The sequence below is a fragment of the Psittacula echo genome (genome assembly GCF_963264785.1).
Source record: "Psittacula echo genome assembly, chromosome: 13".
NCBI lineage: Eukaryota > Metazoa > Chordata > Aves > Psittaciformes > Psittacidae > Psittacula > Psittacula echo.
In genome coordinates this window covers 11,372,464-11,394,004 of record NC_137749.1, presented here as the reverse complement: position 1 = coordinate 11,394,004, position 21,541 = coordinate 11,372,464, and the positions used below count along the sequence as shown (strand labels likewise).

At 46.9% G+C, this 21,541-nt stretch overlaps 1 protein-coding gene and 1 long non-coding RNA gene across 2 annotated transcripts in view; one reads left to right on the top strand and one right to left on the bottom strand.

Annotated features, from left to right (window-relative positions):
- Positions 1–21,538, top strand: part of BICDL1 (BICD family like cargo adaptor 1) — a gene marked incomplete at both ends in the record, with an annotated part of 43,996 nt that extends 22,458 nt beyond the window's left edge. The window contains 8 exons of the mRNA XM_080628795.1: positions 7,494–7,610; positions 9,415–9,561; positions 10,461–10,640; positions 10,944–11,162; positions 11,399–11,542; positions 14,406–14,536; positions 17,135–17,255; positions 21,338–21,538. Coding sequence (XP_080484921.1) covers positions 7,494–7,610; positions 9,415–9,561; positions 10,461–10,640; positions 10,944–11,162; positions 11,399–11,542; positions 14,406–14,536; positions 17,135–17,255; positions 21,338–21,538 — 1,260 coding nt within the window. The remainder of the gene's footprint in view (positions 1–7,493; positions 7,611–9,414; positions 9,562–10,460; positions 10,641–10,943; positions 11,163–11,398; positions 11,543–14,405; positions 14,537–17,134; positions 17,256–21,337) is intronic.
- Positions 1,602–9,516, bottom strand: LOC308226768. The gene is made up of 3 exons (XR_013957944.1): positions 9,322–9,516; positions 5,618–5,718; positions 1,602–1,687 (listed from the first exon to the last, which is right to left on the bottom strand). It is a non-coding gene; the product is annotated as an uncharacterized lncRNA (long non-coding RNA).
- Positions 21,539–21,541: the final 3 nt, after the last annotated feature.

Sequence of the window (21,541 nt, the reverse complement as noted above, 5' to 3'; positions counted from 1 at the left end):
TGCCTAAACTAATGGCTTTTGGCCTGAGCCAAACAGTTATCTGAGCACCTACTGAAAAACAAGATGAAGACCACCATTTTGCATTCACTCCCCTAAGCTCTTTGCCAAAGCATTCAGGTATTTGCCTTGCAAAGTGGTTCTCATATATCAGCTAGCCTTATAGGAAGAGGAAAAAAGAACAACTACATTGCCAGGAAACCTCCTGACTATCTGCTTTCTGCACTGTCTGCTCCGACTCTTTCATGCCTTGCTTCATGATGCTGCAAAAGTTCACCGTCTCCATTAAAACAATTTTTCAAGGACACTTGGAAACAAAAAACTAACATGGCTGAGTATTAACAGCAGTTACCTCCAGCAGCACTGCCAGCCCACCAGCCATGTAAACATGGGAAGCCACCAAAGTCAGCCGCTGCAAGAACTTCACCCCTAAACCAAGAAATGCAGCTTCAGGCTGAGCAGGTTCAGATTGTGTGGAGCTTTCCCCCAGGGAGCTAAACATCTCCACTCTAACTCTTCACCTCAATGGGCAGGTTCAAGCCCAGCCATAGACAAAATGAAAATGAGGTGTCCCGTGGTCTTTCTTATTATAGCCAGCTCCCTCACTAGCCTCTGCCTCTCAGATGTGAGACATCTGAGCTGATGTGGCATCAATTCATTGCCATTTGCAAGAGCCCACTGCATGACAGGGGTGTGTGAAGAGGAAACTGCTCACATTCTTGGCTTGTTTTATTTTAAAGCTCGGGTTAAGCAGGAGTGAGGTCGAAGGATATGCTAAGCATTTCCTACGTGTGCTACAGATGGGCAGGGAGAACAGATCTGCAACAAAGAATTCTCACTTTCACACAAGCACTGAAGTATCGTGTTGCCAAAATGACTGTGAAGTAGTGCAGATCTTAGCATAAGATGCCATTGCTGTCCTTTGTCTCACAGAGGCCTCTCAGAATAGGTTTAATGCTACAGCCATGAGACTTTTCTCATCAGTAGTGTGTCCCAAGCCTGATGCTTATAAAAGAGTAATTCCAGTGCCTTTCTCCATTACTCAGACTCGTTGCTTTGGCAATTAAGGATCCTCATCCTTTAGCTCTTTGGTTCCCTTTCTTCTTGACAAGCCTACTTTGTGCTAAAGAAAATGTTCATTTGTTTCCTCTTTTGTCCACCTGCCATGTTGTCAGTACAGGACCCTGCTAACCAATCCAGTCGGCTTGTGCTTTACAATGTCAGCCTGTTTCCCACTGGAGGGAAGGCTCATCAGCCTGTACGGCTCTAACAGAGGTCAGGCAGCGTGCTACAAAATCCAACCCTCTGTCTAAGCAGATATGGATTTATTGGATCCTCTGAATACGAAGAGAGAAGGAATAACCAGGAGGAGACCTGCAGGGGTACAAATATCATTGCAGGTGGCTGACTGTGAAGATGTGTGGTACAAAGGCACCAAACACCAGATATGGTTTGCCTGAATTGCACTGAAAAGGGTGACAGAGAGAGGGAGATAGTGAGCTCACAATTCCACACAGGTGTATGACTCGGTGCCAGGCCCTAGTGAGGACACCTCAGGCTGGATGCTGCATGTCCCTAACGTGGCCATGTCACAGATCTTACCTAAACCAAGCAGCAGTCAGCTGAGAAGCACAAGAAGAGCACCAGGGAGTGGGCTGACGGGAGCTGTGGCAGGTTGCAGAGATGGTTCCTGAGCAGAAAGAAACCTGTGTTAAGAAGTAAATCTTAGCTGCAAAAGCTGAGCAGATATACTCACTCTGGCTACTGGTATTTAATCCACCCCGCCAGTCTGCTTACAGTTACTGGATACTTAATGGGTATATATTACATAGCACTATCCTAGCACTTCTGCAGTCTTAAAAATCCTTTTTGTTTTCACTAAATATTCCATGGGATCAATGTTCATGGTCTCTGGTGGAGGTTTACAACCAAAATACCTTGGAAATGTTGCAAGTTTCCTGAATTCTCATTTTCTACACAACTCCTCTAGGCAGTGACCCCCTCCCACACCAGGACCAGGCTGCTACAGACTTTGTGTAGTTAAATTTCCCCATACCTGGGCACTAACAGAGCAAGGGATGAGACAAAGAGAGGAGAATTCAGCCCCACCACATCATTTGGCAGAGATGGTGACAGTGCTGCTGGTCCCTGCGAGCCCACTGCCTGCACACCTACACACAATAAATTCCACCCCTCACCTTGGTGAAATGTGTGTTTAAGAATTGTCATTAAAATACACACTCTTTGCACACCCTTCACAGACTTCACTGATATCAACTACAAAAGCATCTTCTCACACCAAAATCAAAGTGGCATCATCACAGCACAGCACGGGCAGGTGATGTACACGCTCAGTACAGCTCCAAACTCGTCCCCTCACCACTTTACAACAGAATCCTCATTATTAACCCTGTCCTTGGCAATGGCCAGGCCAAACATTTTCCAGTCACTGTTTCTACTTCAGATTCCTCTAATGGCAAATGAAGCCATTCAAATGTGACTAGTGGCAAGCGCCACTCTTCACAGAATCACAGGATTGTTCAGGTTGGAAGGGACCTCTGGGGATCATCTAGCCCAACCCCACTCCATAAGCACTTCCCTGGATAGACTAATGCTTTCAATAACAATTTAAAGTTGACCTGAATGAAAAGCTTTGGTAAAAAAAAGCTCTCAACAATTCTCAAACTGGGCAACCTCCAGGTATGCAAGATATAAATGGTTGCTTATGGTGCCAGCGTGCCAAGGGCTGGAAAACAGCCACGGCCTCACCGCTTTCCTGGCATGGGTCAGCTATCCCAGGAAACCAGGCTTCCCGCTACTGCCAGTGGGTGCTGAGGTGTCGTGGCAGGGTAGCAGTCCCCATCCTTCGGGGCTTCACTCAGCAGCCAGGTTAATGTATGTTCAAAATGTGTCATTCTAAAGCAACGTGTTTGTTGTTTCCTCCTTTGCTTGCGTTTCAGTAGCCAAATACATTTTCCTCTCAAAGAAGAGCTGGGAATCCAGGAACCTGAAGCCAAGGGAGGCAGCGATTAGTGGTGTGAAGTGTTAATGGTACCACAGTGGGAACAGGGAGTCCCTTGAACTCAGCTATTAGCAAATTAATAAAAGGGGTAGCACACTCTCCTGAGTGTAACAAATTTAGCACTAATTAGGACTTCTCTTTCGTAGCTATTTTAGGCAAGAAAATCTTCAATATGCTTTGTTAAATTTGAATCATCTTGTTTGTAGAAGTAAATCTTATGCAAACATTGGTTTCTTCACCCAGCTACAGTCTATGGAACTTTTTCCATTCTCCTTTCTGACATGACTTAGCTGGATGTTTCGTATGCAGTTAGCCTTATTTAGCAAACCTTCTCCCAGAAGGGGGTTTTCTTTTGAGTGACACTAACCTACAGGCTATTCATTTCTCCCAGTGTGTCCCAAACATTTCAAAGATCCCCTCTTCACAGGAGTGTCAGAGCTCTAATTTAATTACATTTATTGATTTGATTGATTCTAAGATTATTGTTCTTCATAGTGTTTTATGTCTGAAGCCTCCTTTACTTTGCTTCTTAATTTGACTTGCAAAACCTGATTAAGCTTTACTTTTTTGGCAATTCTATGATTTATTTATGCCCATATATTCCAGATGTTAAAATGGAGTTACTATAACTGGAAAGCCATATTTTTCTGCCAAATATTTACACAGTTTTGTGTCTTTTAACACTTCAGAATTAATCATGAGAGAAATTTAATCAGGTTTGCAATGAACATGAGCCTTTAGTTAGAGCAGAAGCCAAAATGTCCTCCTGCTCTTCCTTTCTTCTTGCACTGCCCAAATCTCATCTAAACCTTGCCTGAAGCCCAGAAAACAAAACTCACAGTTGATTGAATACATGTAATTGTGAATTGATGTCTATGCTTTTGCAGATCTGTTTCAAATTCTGCCTGGTGGCTGTGCTGGCTAATTTGCCTATAACCAGGAAATTAATTCTTTCTTAACTACAGAGCAAAGCTGTGATGCTGAGCAATACATGTCTGCCTTTCTGGAAAGGATATTGCTTCTCTTGAGCAAAATCAATGCATCACTAAATCATTGACATAACCACAAAAGATTTTAGCTTTTAATGTTTAGGAGAACACTGATGTGGAAGAGAAAGCCCTACTGTTTGCATAATGAGAGTGGAGCCAAACTGGCTGAGGCAGAAGAAACTCGCTTCAATTCAAGAAAAGCCATATCTTATTTGAGCAATAAAGGGAAAATGTAGATAGAAGGTTACATCCTCGGATGACACTAAGTAAAAGAGTACATCAGAAGCAATCAGCAGTGAGTTCATGGCATAAACCAGACATGTACGCATGTGTGCATGTACAGCAGTGTGGAGAACCCAAGTAGATGCCATATGAAAATACGCCATAAAAACTGACAAATACTGGACACTGTCAAGGTGTCTTTCCACAAAATAATGCAAACTGATGTTAAAGTCTAGACTTTATAATCAATTAGAAAGGGTAGTTTGACAGCAGTATTAATAACCTCTGAAACAAATGTAGCATGAAAAGGGGGTTTCCATAACCATAGCTCAGTTCAGAAGACTTTGTCTCATGTCTATGAAAAACCAAATCTTTACAAAGGCTAGACTAAAGGTATCAGCCGTTTCCCCGTCTAGAAGAACAGACAAAGACTTTTCCTTGTTCTCCTACGGAGGGAAGCACTTGATACAGTCATTTCTGTTTACTTCTGTTAAATGGCTGGTCAGAGAGCGTATTCTGCACTGTATGAAGTTAAAGAACGTCTTAGTTTTACTTTTCTCTACAGCATGAGATATGATGTGAATGGTGCATGCCGAGATGACACTGTAACATCCAGTCTGCTTTAGGCCCTGAATGCTAACAAGTGAGTCCTTTCTTCCCTCCATGTGGGCTATAACTGTGGGAATAAGATGTGTGAGCATGTAAGCTAAGCAGCAAGTAGATAAATTCCAGATGGTGATTTAAAGCTGGTGAATACAAGCCTTACAGTCCTGCAAGCAGTCTAGTACCGGAAAGGACCTTTGAGGTCAATTCATTTCCCTTCTGTCATAGGCAGCCCTCTGGAAGAAACTGCATGATAAAGTGATCCAGCTTCACCACAGAATTAATTTTTGCCACCATTTCCCCTACTGTAATGGTGCAGGAGAAGGAATCCTACTGCATTTCCTTGGAAATGTAGAAATCTTCCTATTCCCTGCCTTAACATACTCTTACGCAGTTTATTCACATCATTTTCTCTGCCAAAATTGTGCTTCTGCTTAAATAGAGCTTTTCCCTTCTGGGTGCTTCTACATGATGTATTTATAGGGAGACCTCTCTCAGCATTCATTGCATGAGAGAAAACAAGCCATCCTGTTTTAGCCTCCTCTCATATAACAGACATTCCATGATCTGGATCACCCTTGCAGCCCATTCCTTCACCTGCTCCAGTCTGAGCATGGGGACCAGAACTAGCAACAGCAGCTATATATCATCTTAGCAGGGATTTTTACAATGCCATTAATACTCCCTTGTTTCTTATTGCTATATTGTACATTTACACTGTCTGTACATAGAATTGTTCTTGTGTATAAATTATACAGTTAACTATCAAATATTGGTGCGTCACCTCATCTGGTACCACTTCTGCTCCTTAGGAGTGTGGTCAGCATCTTGCAGACAAAATCCCTTGGTGCTTTTCATCTGGTGCTTCCTCATCCTTGACAGCTCCTGTGGAGTATTTCAGCATGAAGATGTTTCAGCAGTCTTTACAAAAGCAAGTGAATCATTCAAAATAAGCACAATCCATCTATCTTCCTTAGTGTCACCAATTAATAGCTGCTCAGGATGCTTTGAAATCTATAGCTGCTTAAGGGAAGAAAAATAACCAACCCCTTCCTATAGTGCTGTGCCATCATTATATTTTGTGTACTCTGCCTGTGCTAGGAAGCTTTATTAAATAAATGAGGTGAAGGTGATATGCAACAGCCTCTGATGTGAGGCTTTAAAGAAAGGGAAAAGGCCAGTCATGCTAATCCAGGATAAGAAGGGAACTAAAAACCAATCGGTAGACAAGACTATTTCTTATTTTTGAAAGCCATTTCTCATGCCAGAAGCCAGTGGTGAGAGCCTGACGGATTTCTGTGGCTGTGCTTCTGTCTTCTGCTGCCCCTGCAGCAAGCGGTGTTGGGGCAACCACAGTTTCCTCCACTTGATGGAGCTGGAATAGCCTTTTATCTCTTGCTTCTGATTCGGAGTATTCTGCAGAGTGTGCAAAGTAAGGGACTATTTTTAAAAGGGGGTAGTGTTGCCTTTGAGGGCAGCTTAGGCTGGGTCTGTGTCCTCATGCCTCAGGTCACAAGCTGCTGGAGCGAAGTCACTGCCCTCTTTGGTGAAGCTGCCAACATGGGCTCCCTGTCAGCCAGAGCAGCCCAAGTCAGATCCTGACCCACATTTGCCAGACATAAGGATGCACTCCCAAACCTGCCCACAGCAGCTGACCCCAATGCAGGTTTTCTCCTGTCTCCACCGCTGTCTCCTGTCTCATCTCCCTAAGGCACTGTGGCTGCTGATGGTCCTTGCCATTGGACATACAGCTCTGTCTGTGCCTCAAGCATGCTGCCTCTTGGCGGGGGGGGATCAATTCACTTCCAGCTAATCTGCCAAAAGGGGAGGTCTGTGCCTAGAGTGTAATGGAACCTGATGGAGGCTAATTAAATAGAAAACCATCCATTTGTGTTGTCTCCTTAGGGATTTGCCATAAAAACCTTATGCCCTCTTACAAGCCTAAATAAGTGTGTTCACCATGCAAAAATCAGCTATAAAGCTGTCTGGAGAGTAGTCAATGTGTCTAAGTTGTCATTTATATGGGCTGTCTGCAGCTTGGATCCTGCAGGTAGGAATGGCCTCAAACTGTCCTCAAACCACCCTGCATAAATTGGGCACTCCTCCCTCGAAATGGGAAAGAGGACCAAGCCCTCTGCAAGTGATCCTGCCCTGACAGTCACGTGGAGTGGATGCTTCTCAGTCTGGCCATGATGGGAGCCAGAAATCAGAGGCAAAGAGCACTTGGTATTTTAGAGCTGTGCCAGAGACATCCAGAGGTTTAGAAAGTATGAATCTCATAGTTGTGTTTCCTGAGGGCATGAGGATTGGCTCTCTTCACCTTTCCCAGTGGCCTGGTCTCCTCCTCAACCCCAACTAGGCTATGTTTGAGGAAAATTGAATTTCCCTGTAGGACAAAGGAGTCACGCTCTATTGCAGTGGAATAAAGCTATAGGCTGTGTCCCCTTGGCTGCCCCAAGGGAAAAATCCGCATAGCTGCTCTCTTCAGCATCTGTCCAGGATGAGCTTTTCCCTCACCCAAACTGTGCAGGCTTCAGTTTCTGCCAAAACTGGGGCTTGTGCAGAAGTCATATCAGGGCAGATCTTTCAATGGGCTGGAGGAGATAACTGCTTTCTATGGGACAACCCCCTGGGTAACACCATCTGGTGTCTCCTTGCAGGCGTCGGAGGTGGAGCGGCAGCTCTCCCTGCAGGTCCACACGCTCCGGGAGGACTTTCGGGAGAAGAACTCCTCCAGCAGTCAGCACATCGTGCGGCTCGAAAGCCTCCAAGCCGAGGTGAGTGACCTGCACTCCGTCTCATCCCTTCAAAAGGTGTTTTAACTTGTGGAAAGAGCCTCTCCGAACTGAGGAAACAAATCCTGCACAGGGTGGCACAGGCCAGCTTCCACTGCTGCTTTGGCCACAAGCATGCCTGCAAAATGAATGGATGGGAAGGATCTTCCAGGAGATAAATCATGGCAGTGCTCCTGCAGAGCTGCTGCCCAGTACAGATTAAACTCCAGGGTATGGTGTGAAAGGAAGGGCTGCAAGGGTTTTTCTTTCTTCTGTTTCTCATGCTTGCAAAGAAAGCAGCAGTCCTCTCCTGCCTCCAGCCCATGCACATGGGAAAGCAAGGAGCTCCTAGCTGCTTTAGCTCTGGGACATTAGCAGGAATGATACTTCCTTCCTTCCTCTTCTCTTCCCTGACAGGGGTCACTGAGACCCCCATAGGCAGGAACTAGATGGTCAGAAGATGTCCAGCTCTACCACCTGACCACTGCTTTTATTTATAAGCTGTCTGGAAGAGCTTTTCCTAAAATTTCTCAATTTCTTCTTTTCTCCCCCTCCCTCCGGCTCCCTGCTGGTCCCTTGCCTTTTCTTCCCCTCCCCTTGGTGTGGAGCAGCAGGTCCTTGAAGTAAGTATGGAGGCTCAGAAAGGGGCTGTGTGTGCATCGCTGTTACCATGCATGCTTGTCACTGTGCATGCCTCACTTTGCCTCCTTTCCATCTCTTGCTTTCCAAATCCCTTTCCCCCTGTGCCTTTCCCATGCCCTATGCCTATGGCAGAGCAATGTTTTTTCTGTTATATGGGCATTCGCAGGGTGTTCATTACTGGTTTGGATACCAAATATGAACTCTCAGTATAATCTCTGTATTATACCTCTTATTTTTCTCGAACCCCTTTTCGCCAACCCACACAAATCATAATGGTGGTGGGAAGAGACATGTCAGAAACCATTAGTCACTTAAGAGCAGCTTTCTAATACCTACAGCAGCCTTTACCCTGCAGAAATAGCAAGTCCACACACTTCACTAATATTCCCTCATGCAGCCAAATCTTCCCAGCAAACTGGAAAGCAGCAGAGACAGAAGGTCCCAAAGAGGCCTTCCACTGGGAAGCTGCTGAATTTGTCTATGGTCCATGAATTAAAAGGAGGCCACAGGGAATATTTAGAGCTATACCGGACTAGTAAATGGCGCACCAAGTCCCCAGAGGGGACTTCCATGCTGGAAAAGGCTCCTCTTTCTTGGTTAAACAAGAATTGACCTTGGCTAGTGCTGATTCATCCTGTGGACTGTTCCTAGCTAACTGAATCAGAGGTTTTGCTTGGCACACTGTCCCTCACCACCTGAAATCACTGCCCTTGACAATTAAAAGAAATGAACCAATTTTAAAGGCAACTGATCACTATGAGGCTAAAAATAAGCATGGCATAGAAAGGAGTCTTCACAAGCAAAAAGACAGAAATGTCCCTGGTGAGGACTTGGTGAACATGCAGCTATTCAGTAAAGCCCCCCGCTGTGGGGCTCCCATACAGGAGAAAATGCCACCATGCTCAGTCATTGACCAGCCAGCAAAAGTAAGTAGTTTTGCCCAGTCTCGCAAGTTTTAGGGTACAAGGGGTGGGGAGGGCTGGTCTCCACTTAATCTGGTCATTTCTGCCTGTCAATTCCCACACACAGATACAGTTTCTTTCATACAGGTACAGAATACATATGTGCATACTTCCGCTTTTTGCCGTTTCATTTCTGTCTTGGGAAGTTGATTTCGCACCTCTCTGCAAAGTGCAGGGTCTGACACCACCTCCTTCCTTCACAGATCAAGATGCTGACGGACAGAAAGCGGGAGCTGGAGCATCGCCTTAGTGCCATGATGGAGGAGAATGACCTGCTCCAGGGAACCGTGGAGGAGCTGCAGGACCGAGTCCTCATCCTGGAGAGACAAAGCCATGACAAGGACCTGCAGGTGAGGAGACATCCATGGCACAGGGAAGAGGGGGGAAGTGGAGTAAAAGATACGGTTTGGGGGAAAACTGACCAGGAAGATAATCAGGAACTGGGAGACAAAAGAGCTGGAAGAATAAAATGGCTCATGTAAGCATGGCAGCAAGCAAGGTCCTGGGTGTTAGGGTCTGTCCCACAGGACAGATAACAGGAGCCACAATGGAGCATCTTGACAGCAGAGCAGGAGGGAGATCTGAGCAAACGAGTGGGTCAGCATGCGGGGGAAATGAGGGCAGTAAGTGCCCCCGTAGCTCTCACTGCTCAGATGGTTTCCCAACAAGCCCCATGGTGCTCACAGCTGTGTCACTAAACATCACTCCCTGGAGAACAAGCTGGCACCTCTGTGGCTTCAGACATCTTAGGAGAGAGCGAGAGTTTTCCATTTCTTTTCTGTGGGTTGACAACCACTGGATCCGAGCTCTTCAAACAGCCCTGAACTGTTTTTTCCCTCTCTCATACATATATATATTTGTATTTATATATACCTATAGATTTTTTTAAACCACATCTGTATTACTTTTTGGATTCATTTCCTGCTGTGTTATTTTCAGCAATATTTTTTACCTGAGTCCCAACTTCTTCACAACACTCCTCATTTTAGTTCTGATTGACTTGATATTTTTATCTTTCAGGATATTCTGGAGCCTAAACAGTGTCTAATGACATTTGGAGATTATTAAGCTCCAATAAAGAGCAATATCAGCCAAGAGTATGTTCCTCCTGGCTGGAAGTCTTTTGTGCCACTCATTCCTCCCTCAGCTCTTTCATAAACCAAGAGATTCATCTAGTCTGTATCATTTCCACCAATATCTTTTCTTTTTTCCTTACTTCCTTGACAAATTCCTTGATTTTCTTTGCAAGCTGCACCAAAGCCAGCTGGAGCTCCAGGAGGTGCGCCTGTCCTACCGGCAGCTGCAGGGCAAGGTAGAAGAGCTCAGTGAGGAGAGAAGTCTCCAAAACTTCAACACAACCAGCACATCCCTGCTGTCTGAGATAGAGCAGAGCATGGAGGCAGAGGAGCTGGAACAAGAACGAGAACAGGTATTTCCCTCCTACCCCTGGGAAAGCCTGAGGTCCTCTGTCACCAGCCCCAGAGGGAAAGGCTGTTTAATGCATTTGATCTGGATTTGGAGCTGAACCAAGAACCAGACAATTGAGGTTATGATCTCAGCTCTGGTATCATCCCCCTTTTCACCATTTGAACGTAAACCTCTGCCTCCATTTGAAAACCAGCATAGCAAGTTAGACAAGTATTTGTGAGGTTTGGCAATCCTCACTTCACTGTGGAAGGAGGATCTCCATGGTCTTGATGTCCCAGGCTAATGTCAGGCTCTCTTGTTCCAGCTGAGGCTGCAGCTCTGGGAAGCATATTGCCAAGTGCGGTATCTTTGCTCCCATCTCAGAGGAAACGACAGTGCAGACTCAGCAGTCTCTACAGACTCTTCCATGGATGAGTCTTCAGAAACATCATCAGCCAAAGATGTTCCAGCCGGCAGCCTACGGGCAGCGCTCAGCGAGCTGAAAAGACTGATACAAAATGTGCTGGATGGGGCAGACTCCACGGTAAGTTGGTGGCACAGAGAGACCTTGGCTTGTGCATGTCCCCTTGTCCAGGTGACAGAGCTTGCTGCAGGTTTCCCCTGGGAAGGCACATGGGAGCAAAACTGAAACTCTACCAAAGTCACATTCACGTTTTCTTCTTCCTTGTTTAGTCCCCTTCATCCCACACCTCTATTGAAATAATGCACTTGCCTTTTTTAAAGTGAAACCTGAGCAAGAGATTTCTCTCCCGCTCTCAGAGCTCTCGACGAAGTGACGATGATACCTTAGAGGAACAGATCAGGAGAACAAGCGAGGACTCGCGAGCCCTGAGGGAATTAATGGAGGGAGAACGGGGGAAACTGAGGCAAAGTTTGGAGGAACTGCAGCGACTGCACAGCCAGGTTAGCAATTCGCACACTTTACATGTAGCCCTGTAACACTAGTGTTCAGCCTTCTAAGACATACCTTCCATGAAAGAGATCAACATGACAAATAACCCAGGAGGATTTAGGACAAAGAGGGAGATTGTTAAACCAAGTGCCAAAACTTTATGAGCTGCTCTGCTGTGTATGGAGCAGGTTTGCCTCCTCCACAGCAGCATCACAAACCCTCATAAATACACACCAGAGAATCTTGATCATGGCCAGCCTGGCACCAGGCAGCACCCCAGGACCAACAGGAACCAGCTAAGGCTAACAACAGCAATGAATGATCCAGCCCCAAAACCAACGCTACGCTCAAAGTACAGAATCACAATGCATCTGCACTGAATGTAGCATCATCTGTGTCTGAGGTCCTATGCCAAAAGCAGCAAATGGAGACAGGCACCCAAGCAGAAGTTCTGCAATCCCTGTCTCTCAGGGACAAGTCTCCAAACACTGAAGGGGATCCCAAACCCACAGTGGCAGCAGCCTTAAGCACAGCTGCTTCTGCAGCACTAACTGCATCGGAGGAGGGAATGGAGTTAACACCCTTGCCTGGTCTTGCCAGTGAAGCTCTACTGCCCTTTTGCCATGCTTCTTTGGGGAAGAAAAAAGGAAATACATCCCTGTTGAGGAAGTCAGCACAACCTGGGGTCTGACAGCCTTGTGTAGGGCTATGGGAGCTCCCACCATGGGACCAAAGCAAAAAGAGAGCATCATTAACTACCCCTGCAGTGATGGCTGCATGTGTATGAGGATGGAAATAGTCTTGGTGACAGTGCAGCTGATTAGAGGCAGACTGCAGCGAGGGAGCAGCCCTGCCACCTGTCCTTCCATCCACCACAAGAGATACCTTTGAGAGTCCAAACTTCTGTCCTCAGTGAGCCATGAGCCCAGGCATTCCTCTAGTGGTCCTTAAACACATCTGAGATGGAGGAGACATCACTGCAATGTAGCTATGCTAACACAGACTGTTAGGGGCTTATTCACAGATCTTGAATGAACATCTGTACACCAGCCTGCTTGTCTGGATATAGCACCTCCTTACACGTGGGGCTTCTATAGGTCACCAGAAGGGAGCAGCACTTGGTTGTTCTTTGCTGTGTCTGATCTTCCCAAACTCCCCATCCAGGAAGGACCAAAGGACCTGCCCTGGATCACAAGTCTGGACCCCCATTTCTGGTTTTAGGGGTCCCTGACTACCAGAGCTTTGAATATTTAGGGAGCAAAGGGAAGACTGCAGCTCTGCTTTCTTTTCACACCTCTGTGTTATATGGAGAAAGATGAGACGTAACTACAAATGCAGCAGACTTTGCTCTCAGAGAAGCACTCCAGCTTCATGCAACAAGTACATCTCCTGCAGCTTTTGCCCATAGCCCAGCCTCACTTTTGCTGAAGGTTAATAATTATTCCACCTCCCATAGAAAAGGCAATGTTGTCTTCAGTTCAGTACTAAAGAACATCAATGCTGATGGAAATCTGGTCCACCTGAGGCAGCAGTTCTTTGCTGCCTCCACATCCTTCTGCACTGTCACTGGTGTTGATACAACAAAAGGGGAACTCCTCCTAAATGGCTTTTGGAACCTTGTAGCACCACACACATTCATTACTCCTGCCTGAGAGCAAGGTGAGCTGGTGGAGACAGGAATCACCTCTGTCTGTGACATCCCATTCTTACCCAAAACAGACAAAACCAGTTAAGACCTCAAACCTAGCACCAGACACAATGGTTTGGGCCTCTTGATCCATTCCCCCCTGGGATCAGTAGAAATGCTCAGGAAATAGCTCCCACCACTACTCTCCCATCACATCATTGCTGAGGTGCACCCTGTGCTGGGCTGCAGGAGGGCACAGCTCGGCAGTGCACCTCGATTCCCTTGCAGCCCCAGATCGCAGCGGGCAGCCTCTGCACACAGACAGAGTGCTTCTACACCCCTCTCCCTAGCCATGCAGTGCCAACAGCAGATCCTCCCACGCTGCTGATGTGATGAGCCCTTTCTGACTGTCTGCCCTCTATTTAAAGATTTCTTTGAGGATCCAAGCACTACTGAGCTGCATTTAGAGAAAGGAGGTGGGTCAAATGCTGGAAGGGTTTCCAGGTGGTGGAGTAGTGTAACAGAGCATGTGTGCCCTAGACAAAGAAATTAAATGTGTATGAAATATTGCAAAGCTCTGCTAATGCAATCCTTGCATGATTTCACACCCTATTAACTCACTCTGCACAGGACCAAAGCGATAGATCATTTCACAGACTATTTAAGACTCTGCACATATTTTAAAGTCTAATTAAAACTGTAAGATGTGCCAGTAACACCTCCATGGCATGAAAGGGAATTTTCACATCCTTTGTCTTCAGCTTCATACTACTTCAAGAGACACAAGGGCCCCCTCCAAAAATATCTTATTTGCTGCTAAATGATGTTTGCAATACTTTAACTCCAGAAAGACCAGAATACAACAGGCAGACTCAGAGGATGCTTGGACAAGAGAAACTGCTTGGCCAGGGGCAATATTTCAGCTCTGATGCCATAGTGACAGCCAAGTTGCAGGGGGGTCCTGCCCTGCATAGCTGCACAGCTTTCAGTGCTGTTGCTGCATGTTACTGAGGCCATCCTGCTGACCCATCTTGCTCAGACCAGCACTGCCAGCATCACCTAACAAGCTGGCACATTGCATGGGGGGTTGCACCAGCACTAACAGCCAGAGGGTTAGTCTCTCCCAACAGACACAGCTTCTACAAGCAGGGGAGCTCAGCCTCCAGATGAGTCCATGTGGCCCTTTCCCCTCTCACTCTTGGTGAATTTGAGCAACCCTGCATTTGATGCCCTCCTTCTACCCACAGGTCACACTACTGAGTGTAGAAATGACAACACTGAAGGAGGAACGGGACCGGCTGCGAGGTGCTGCTGGAGACAAGGAGACAAGTGAACGGCTCCTGCAGGCCATCAGGGACCGGGATGAGGCCATTGCCAAGTAAGTGGTACAAACAGCCAAAGCCAGGCGGGGTTAGCAGTTATGGGGTGCCTTAGCAGATCCCTCCAGGTGGGTTTCTCTCACCCTCCATGAATTTCAGTAACTGTTACAAAGGGATGGAGTGAGTGTTGGCTTTACTGGCATTAGGAGATGCTGCCAGGAGCTTGGGAGCAGGGCAGGAGATGCCAATTTCCAAAGCTGCCCCTTTAGGAGGCAGCTGTGAACCACGTTTTAGCCATTCCTAGTACTGGTCTGAGTCACAGCAAGGAGGAGAGGACTTCAGAGAACCAAATGGGAGCACCAGGTCTGCCCTATTTGTCATACTTTTTTCTTTTGCTCTTCCAGATATACCACCCTGCTTTCCTATTCATCCCCCTTACAGCCCTGCTTGGGCTTCTTCCCTAAACCATTTCTCCAGTCACTTGCTCTCCTTCCCTGTTCCAGGGCCTGTTTTGCATCTCCAGTCCTGTAATTCCTTTTTTCTCCTTTCAGGATTCTCCCACTGTTTATTTTCCCCATCCTCCTTGTAGACCTGTGCAGTTTTAGCTACCCCATATCCCAGCTCTGAGCTGGGGATTGCCACACTGCCCTAAGCACTCTTTGCCCTGAGCAGAAGGGCAGAAACATTCATCCCCTTGTGCTCTACATAAAAAGGATACATCTGATAATCTCTTCAATAAGCAGATGGGCCAGGACACCACTGGTCCCATCTCCTTACGGAAATGCCAAATAAGCCCTTATCAAGAACAGGAACACAGAAACCATTGCACCCCTGAGGATGTGGGGAGCTAAATCAGCATGCACAGTCCCTTCGTCTTTTAAGTGACCCAATCATCCGTGCTGCTCTCAACTGTGTAGCTGGCTGTGAAATTCCCATTGCTATCCTCTGTAACACCTCCATCTGTTGGCAAAAATCAGGAGCATCCCAGCTGCACTGCCGGGTGCAGAGAGGTGGTTCTGACATTTCCAGTGCGTGTGGGTTGCTGGTGCTGCTGTGGCTATGGCAACGCGCTGCCGCCGCAATAAAACCCTCCGTAATATCTGAGCAGGGATGGGGAGCTTCACAACAAAAGGCTATTTAAGGTGCTCAAACCCACAGCCAGAGTGGAAGGGTCCAGCTTCTCCATGGGGTTAATGACCCTGCTGGAACAAAGCACTAATATTTACAGCTGACTGTCCTGAGTGGCGGGAGCCCAGAGAAAGGGGGATGTGACAAGTGTGCATGGGTGAGTGGAGGGTGATTAATGAGCAGAAAGTGGCTGCAAGTGGAAGCAAACAAGAGCGTCTCATTGCTAGAAGTGAAAGCGTCCCTCCACAGACTGAGCAGGCTCGTGATAAGCTTCCCACCTCACACCGCAAGGGTTAAGTCACTTTTGTTGAAGCCCTCCTCCCCTCCAAAACAGAAGCCCTAACTCTGAACAGAAATCAAGTCACTGTCTGAGGCAGACATCTGGCATGGAAAAATTTTAGCTTGAAACTGAAATTTGGCAACACAGAAAGCAACAGGAAAATAGGATCCCATAATAGGAGGTGTTCAGCAACCACTACCTGGAAAATATACACAAATTTCCAAATTGGTCTTCTGCAGGGGGCACAGGGGAGTTATTAGGAGGCGATGAATTAGCTGCAGTTATTAAGATGCTATTACTTCTCCTGAAAATGTTTGCAAGAAAAGATGGTTTCCAGAATGTCGTGTTACGGTTTCCCCATCACACAGCAGTGAATTGAAAACTTAAGGTTTGTGCTCACCTGTGTGCTCCTAGCATGGTCAGCAGCATTTCCCAGCTTCTTCCTAGAGGACAATTCCTTTCCACTAGCCAGTAGCAGCTGGAACGTCTCAGTCACTGGGCACTCAGAACCTTTTGGGCAACCTGGGTCATGGCATCACATGCCCAGTGGCCACCAAATGCCTGGAAAGAAACTAAGCAGCAGTGTTCCCAAGGGCCAGCACAACCCCATTAAAACTGGGAGGTTTCCTTAAAACATAACATTTAATTCAAACAGTTCTAACAGTGTGACATTCTTACAAAGCCTGTGTATGATCAACTTGCTTCCTTCATTTCTTCCTTCCTTCAGACCCAGTCCCAACTGGGATTGTTGGGATGACTGGAACAACAATGCAGAGTTGTTCTTCTTGAGGGGTTTTGTTTGTTTCATATTGTGACTTACTGATCAAATGATCAGTCAACAGCTCCTTTGGTTTTTAGCATGTGCCATTTCTTTTTCTATGCACAAGTAAGTAGAAGAAAAGGGAATAAATATTTATATGTAGATTATTCTACCTCATTTTAGAACTCCATTTTTAATGGCAGACCCAGGCACATTATCTCACCTTATGCAGCAGTGTTTCCGAATATCTCTTTGTATTCTTCACAGTGTGCTTACCAGAAACCTGCTGGCTTTGTAGTAACAATGTCCACAGTTACGTCCCACTCTTCAGATTAATAAGCTGTCCAGAATACAATGGAGATCAACAGCTTAGTACCTGGGGACTTGCCACTGAAAGAAACTGTTGACTGCTCCTCAAGGATATGTTTAACACTTCCTTTCAAATAAAAAGAGAAAGTCACACACTCCAATTTCTCACTGTTTCCCCAGGAAGAACGCGGTGGAGGTGGAGCTGGCCAAGTGCAAGATCGACATGATGTCCCTCAACAGCCAGCTGCTGGATGCCATCCAACAGAAGGTGAATCTCTCACAGCAGCTGGAGGCCTGGCAGGTGAGTAGGGCAGGGTATGGGTGGCACATGGCCTGTGATGCACCTTTGGATGTCTTTCCCCCTCTCCCTGTGGGTTTGCTGTGTTCTCACCCTGGGAATCCATTCATAGGAAGTTTTGCTTTGGGCTCTGCAGGAGCCAGTGAAGCAGTGGTGCTCAGGGTGTGAAACACAGCCCTGCCTTGCTCAAAGCCTTTCAGCTGTAAGCAGATAATTAATTATATAGAGACACCCATTTAAAATGGAGAAACAAACTGTATCTCATGGCTGCATGCAGCATGGGTAACACAGACCTTGCAGAGTAACATGCTGTGGCCCAGGGAGGGAAGGTGTCCACGCAGGCGATGTCTCTGGGCAGATGCAGCCTTGGGGATGTGTGGGCACAGCACATCCTTGCAGTTCCATAACAGAGCAGAAAGGTGGGAGGCAAAGGTGTGGTGGTTGTTTTGTGGTACAGCTGCACTGTTTACATCAGCTCAGAAGATCCTGCAAGATGAAGCAAAAAGTCCCAGCTCTCCACCAAGGTAAAAAACCCAAACCCACAGCAGTTCAGCAGCTGCCATGGAGATGCTCTGCTTGGGGTCAGTGGGGAAAACCAGTGTAAAGGCAGAGTGCCCTTGAGATCAGACAAAGCTGACTCCTCCTGGAAACTGGCACCGAGGGGGGGCTACTTCAATAGAAAACAGGCAGATACAAGAGAAAAGGTCTGGGCCAGTGATAATAATTTGTTGCAGACCATGCAAGACCCCAATTCTACTAACAGCCTGAGCAGTAGAAACCTCTCCCATACAACCTTGCCTCTGGTTCAACTCCACTGTGGTTTTGTTTCTCTTCTTTTTTTTTTTTCTTTTTTCTTTCTTTTCTTTTCTTTTCTTTTCTTTCTCCTGCTTACAGTTTGCTTCCTCAGGGCTTTTTACTATCTGGCTCCTTTGGTTTCTGATCTAGTGGCCTTTCTCAGTTCCTGTACCAACAGCTTTAGTCGTACACCCCTCCTGCCTTTGAGGTGAGCTCCCCACACCCTCACCAAGAACCTGCCATCTCCTCACCTGCTCCACTCACTGCCACCATCACCCACATCCATCTCTGTCCTCACCATCATCTGGCAAGAGGGACCAGTGGGGTGTCTCCATCACCCATTGATATTCTTCACACACACCCCAGCACCACCCAGGGTGCAAGGGGCAGCATCCTATACCCCATAGTGAGGCTTTACTCCCCAGGTCACCATGGGGAAAGCAGGCTGAGGCATATATATCATTAACCCTCTGTATTCAGCATATCTAGTATCTGGAAAACTTCTTGAAATACAGACTGGGATTTTACTTCTCAGCTTTGTTATCTAGTAGGTGACATTCAGCGCTCTGCATAGGAGCTGTCTGTTTCCAAGCTCTGTTTCAGTTTGGATGAGTGACCTACTTACTAGTACACTCAGTATTTACTGCTGGAGTATTCCCAGTTTGGGGCTTCAACAGCAGGCCTTTGCTTTCTCCCTTCACGCTATGTCATCTGATTGTAGCAATACAGCAACCCCAACCCTGCTCCCATCAGCTCTGAGATGAGGATCAGGCCCACTAGCACTGCAAAAAAACTTGTCTCCCAACATACTGACTAAAGTGTTATTAGGTAGTAGCAAAATGGTCTCCAAGCACCTAATGTCCCCAGATATTAGAAGCTCAACCAGAGAGGCACAAAACAAGTCAGGTAATTTAGGTACTTTGGGGACTATTCTGCAAAGCCGAATGCTTCTGATAAAATGGGAAGAGATGCTTTGCTTTAGCTGGGCATAAAGGGAGGCTTTAATCTGATAAAAATTTCTCTTGTATGCTTCTAGTCTGCACTTTACCAAGGATCATCAACAAGATTACGGTTTTCTGTAAGCACATAATCATACTGGCTATAAAATACACTACAAGCAAAATCCTGCACATCTGAGCCTCGCACAGGAGTGGTAGCACCTCACCCCATGCCTAATCTGACCCCCACTGGTGTTCATCATTACCTGGGGGCAGGAGGGAAATTACTAGAAATAGGGAAGGAATATGGAACAAATTTGGAAGTGAAGAGGGCTGTTTCTCTCGAGTGAGAGCTTAGTGGCTTCAATGCAATAGTGACAGGGGTGGTGTTAGGTTGAAAATGCTGCAGTGCCAGCAGAGAGCTGCAGCCTGCATGGCCCCAGCCTTGGGCAGCTCAAACCTGGATCTCATGCAGGGGAGCCCAGCTTACAAAGAGCATCCATGCCACTTGCACCTCATTCATCCTCAGCCCTTCTTGCAAAGAGCACAATTTCCTGCTGGAACACTCAGAGCACACCGGTACCATGTAGCCAGCTTTATGGGCTTGCTTTATGAGACAGGTCTCATACCACTGGTGTTTGTCCTCCCTCTAGTGCCCAAACACCCCTGTGCCCCTGCCCAGTGCCAAGGCAGGGCCCACAGCTCTGCTCTAGTCTTGCTGTGTACATCTACCCCAAGTCTCCACAGCCAAGTGTGTGCTCCTAGTCACACACCAGACAGACAAGTACCCAAACACAGTGCATTCTCAATAGTGGATAGTGTGTGTGTGCGTGTATATATATATATATATGTATCTGTGTAATTATATATATATATAAAAATCATACTTATCCCTTGTTATGTTGTTAACCAAGGACACAGATCTGCCATGCTGGAGCCTGGGTACCTACCTTAGTTGCTAAAAGAGGTGCCTTCAAAATCTAAGTGCTACACATTTTCATAGGGCAGCTTCACCTCTGGAAACCTGTTTCACCTTAATGCTGACATTTACCTTAACCTCTTCAACTCTCCCTCTGCCTTTCCTCTGCTCTATAAAGATCCAAAGCTTCCCCAGTCCATGTAGCTCTGCACCCTCCTGCTCCCCCAGAAAAAATCCCTATACTATATTCAGGTCCAGGCAACGGCTATCAATCCTTTTTCCTGCAGAAAATTCTGCAACAAGAGATTAGCCATTATTCAAGTTTCCAGTCCAAGTTGGCTGTTCGTCTTCCACATCGAGCTACAGAGCAGCTGGGGCACCCACTGGGTGATGGCAGCACCTTCCTTTCCATCTCAGTGCTGCCCTGATGGGCTGCCCTGCACGAGGTGCCAAGTGAACAGCACTTCCATCACTACAGCCCATTCAGAGCAACCTTGTTCTCACCAGATAGTGCCTTCAGTTCTAACCAGGAACCAAACTGCTGGAGAACAGTTGATTTCTCCTGTGGGGCTAGTTTGTGTACACATGTTTTCACTAAGCTACAATTTTAATATGCAATTACAGCAGAAACAATGGATCTGAAGGTTTAAAATTTGTAGAATTGATAGCCATGTTTTCAAGGAACACATTAGCATGTCATTAACAGCAACAGAACCAACTATTTTGTGTAGAGCACAAACATGGATGAAACCAGAGTGCTTCTGGTACATCTGAAAAACCAGTGCAGCTGCTCATGCCAAGCTGCCAGTCAGAGCTCCCACTGCTCTGCTAGCTCCAGAGGAGGGGACCAGCACAGTTCTCTTTTGTAAGCTTGGTGCAAAACCCACATGGGCTCTGTTGGGCCCATGCCTGACGTGGGCCGCTCAGCTCTCAGGAGCACCTTTCCCTGGATAACAGTGGCTGTGCAGGCAGCTCTTTTCACACCTACGTGCCTGCCTGCTCCACGTGGCAAGCACATGGTCCTGCTCAGGACAGACATCCTTACTATTCTGGCATTACTTTCAGCTGCATTTGTTCTATTTTATTTATTTCTTCCCCCAAAGGGGACATTTGCAAGCTGCAGACAGCAGAGAAGCATAGTTCAGGGGTGTCACAGAGTACCAAAGCAGGCATGATGCCCCTCTGCAGGACCACCCAAGCGATTTATCCCTCAGAATTGTGTGATTTACCTTCCTTGCTCACTAAAGAGCCTCACAGCTCAAGCAAGGCTGAATGTGCAGCCAGGTGGGGAGCTAGACTTCTCCCCACTTCTTGTCATCCCTCCTCCATCTCATCACAGCACGTTTCACACCCATTTCAGCCGTGTCCCTGCGAGAGCTGCCTTTGAGCATCAGCTGCCACTAACAACCCTCTCTCCTCTGCCTCTGCCGCAGGATGACATGCACAGGGTCATTGACCAGCAGCTGATGGACAAACACCCGAAGGAATGGAGCCAGCTTGCTTATTCCTTCTCCAGTGGCTCCGGCGCAAAGCGGAGTGCCAGGCCCTCCCCCGTGTTCAGGCCGGAGCAGCAGGGGGACGAGCCCACTGCGGCAGAAGGGAACCGTCTCTTTTCCTTTTTCAAGAAAAATTAAGTT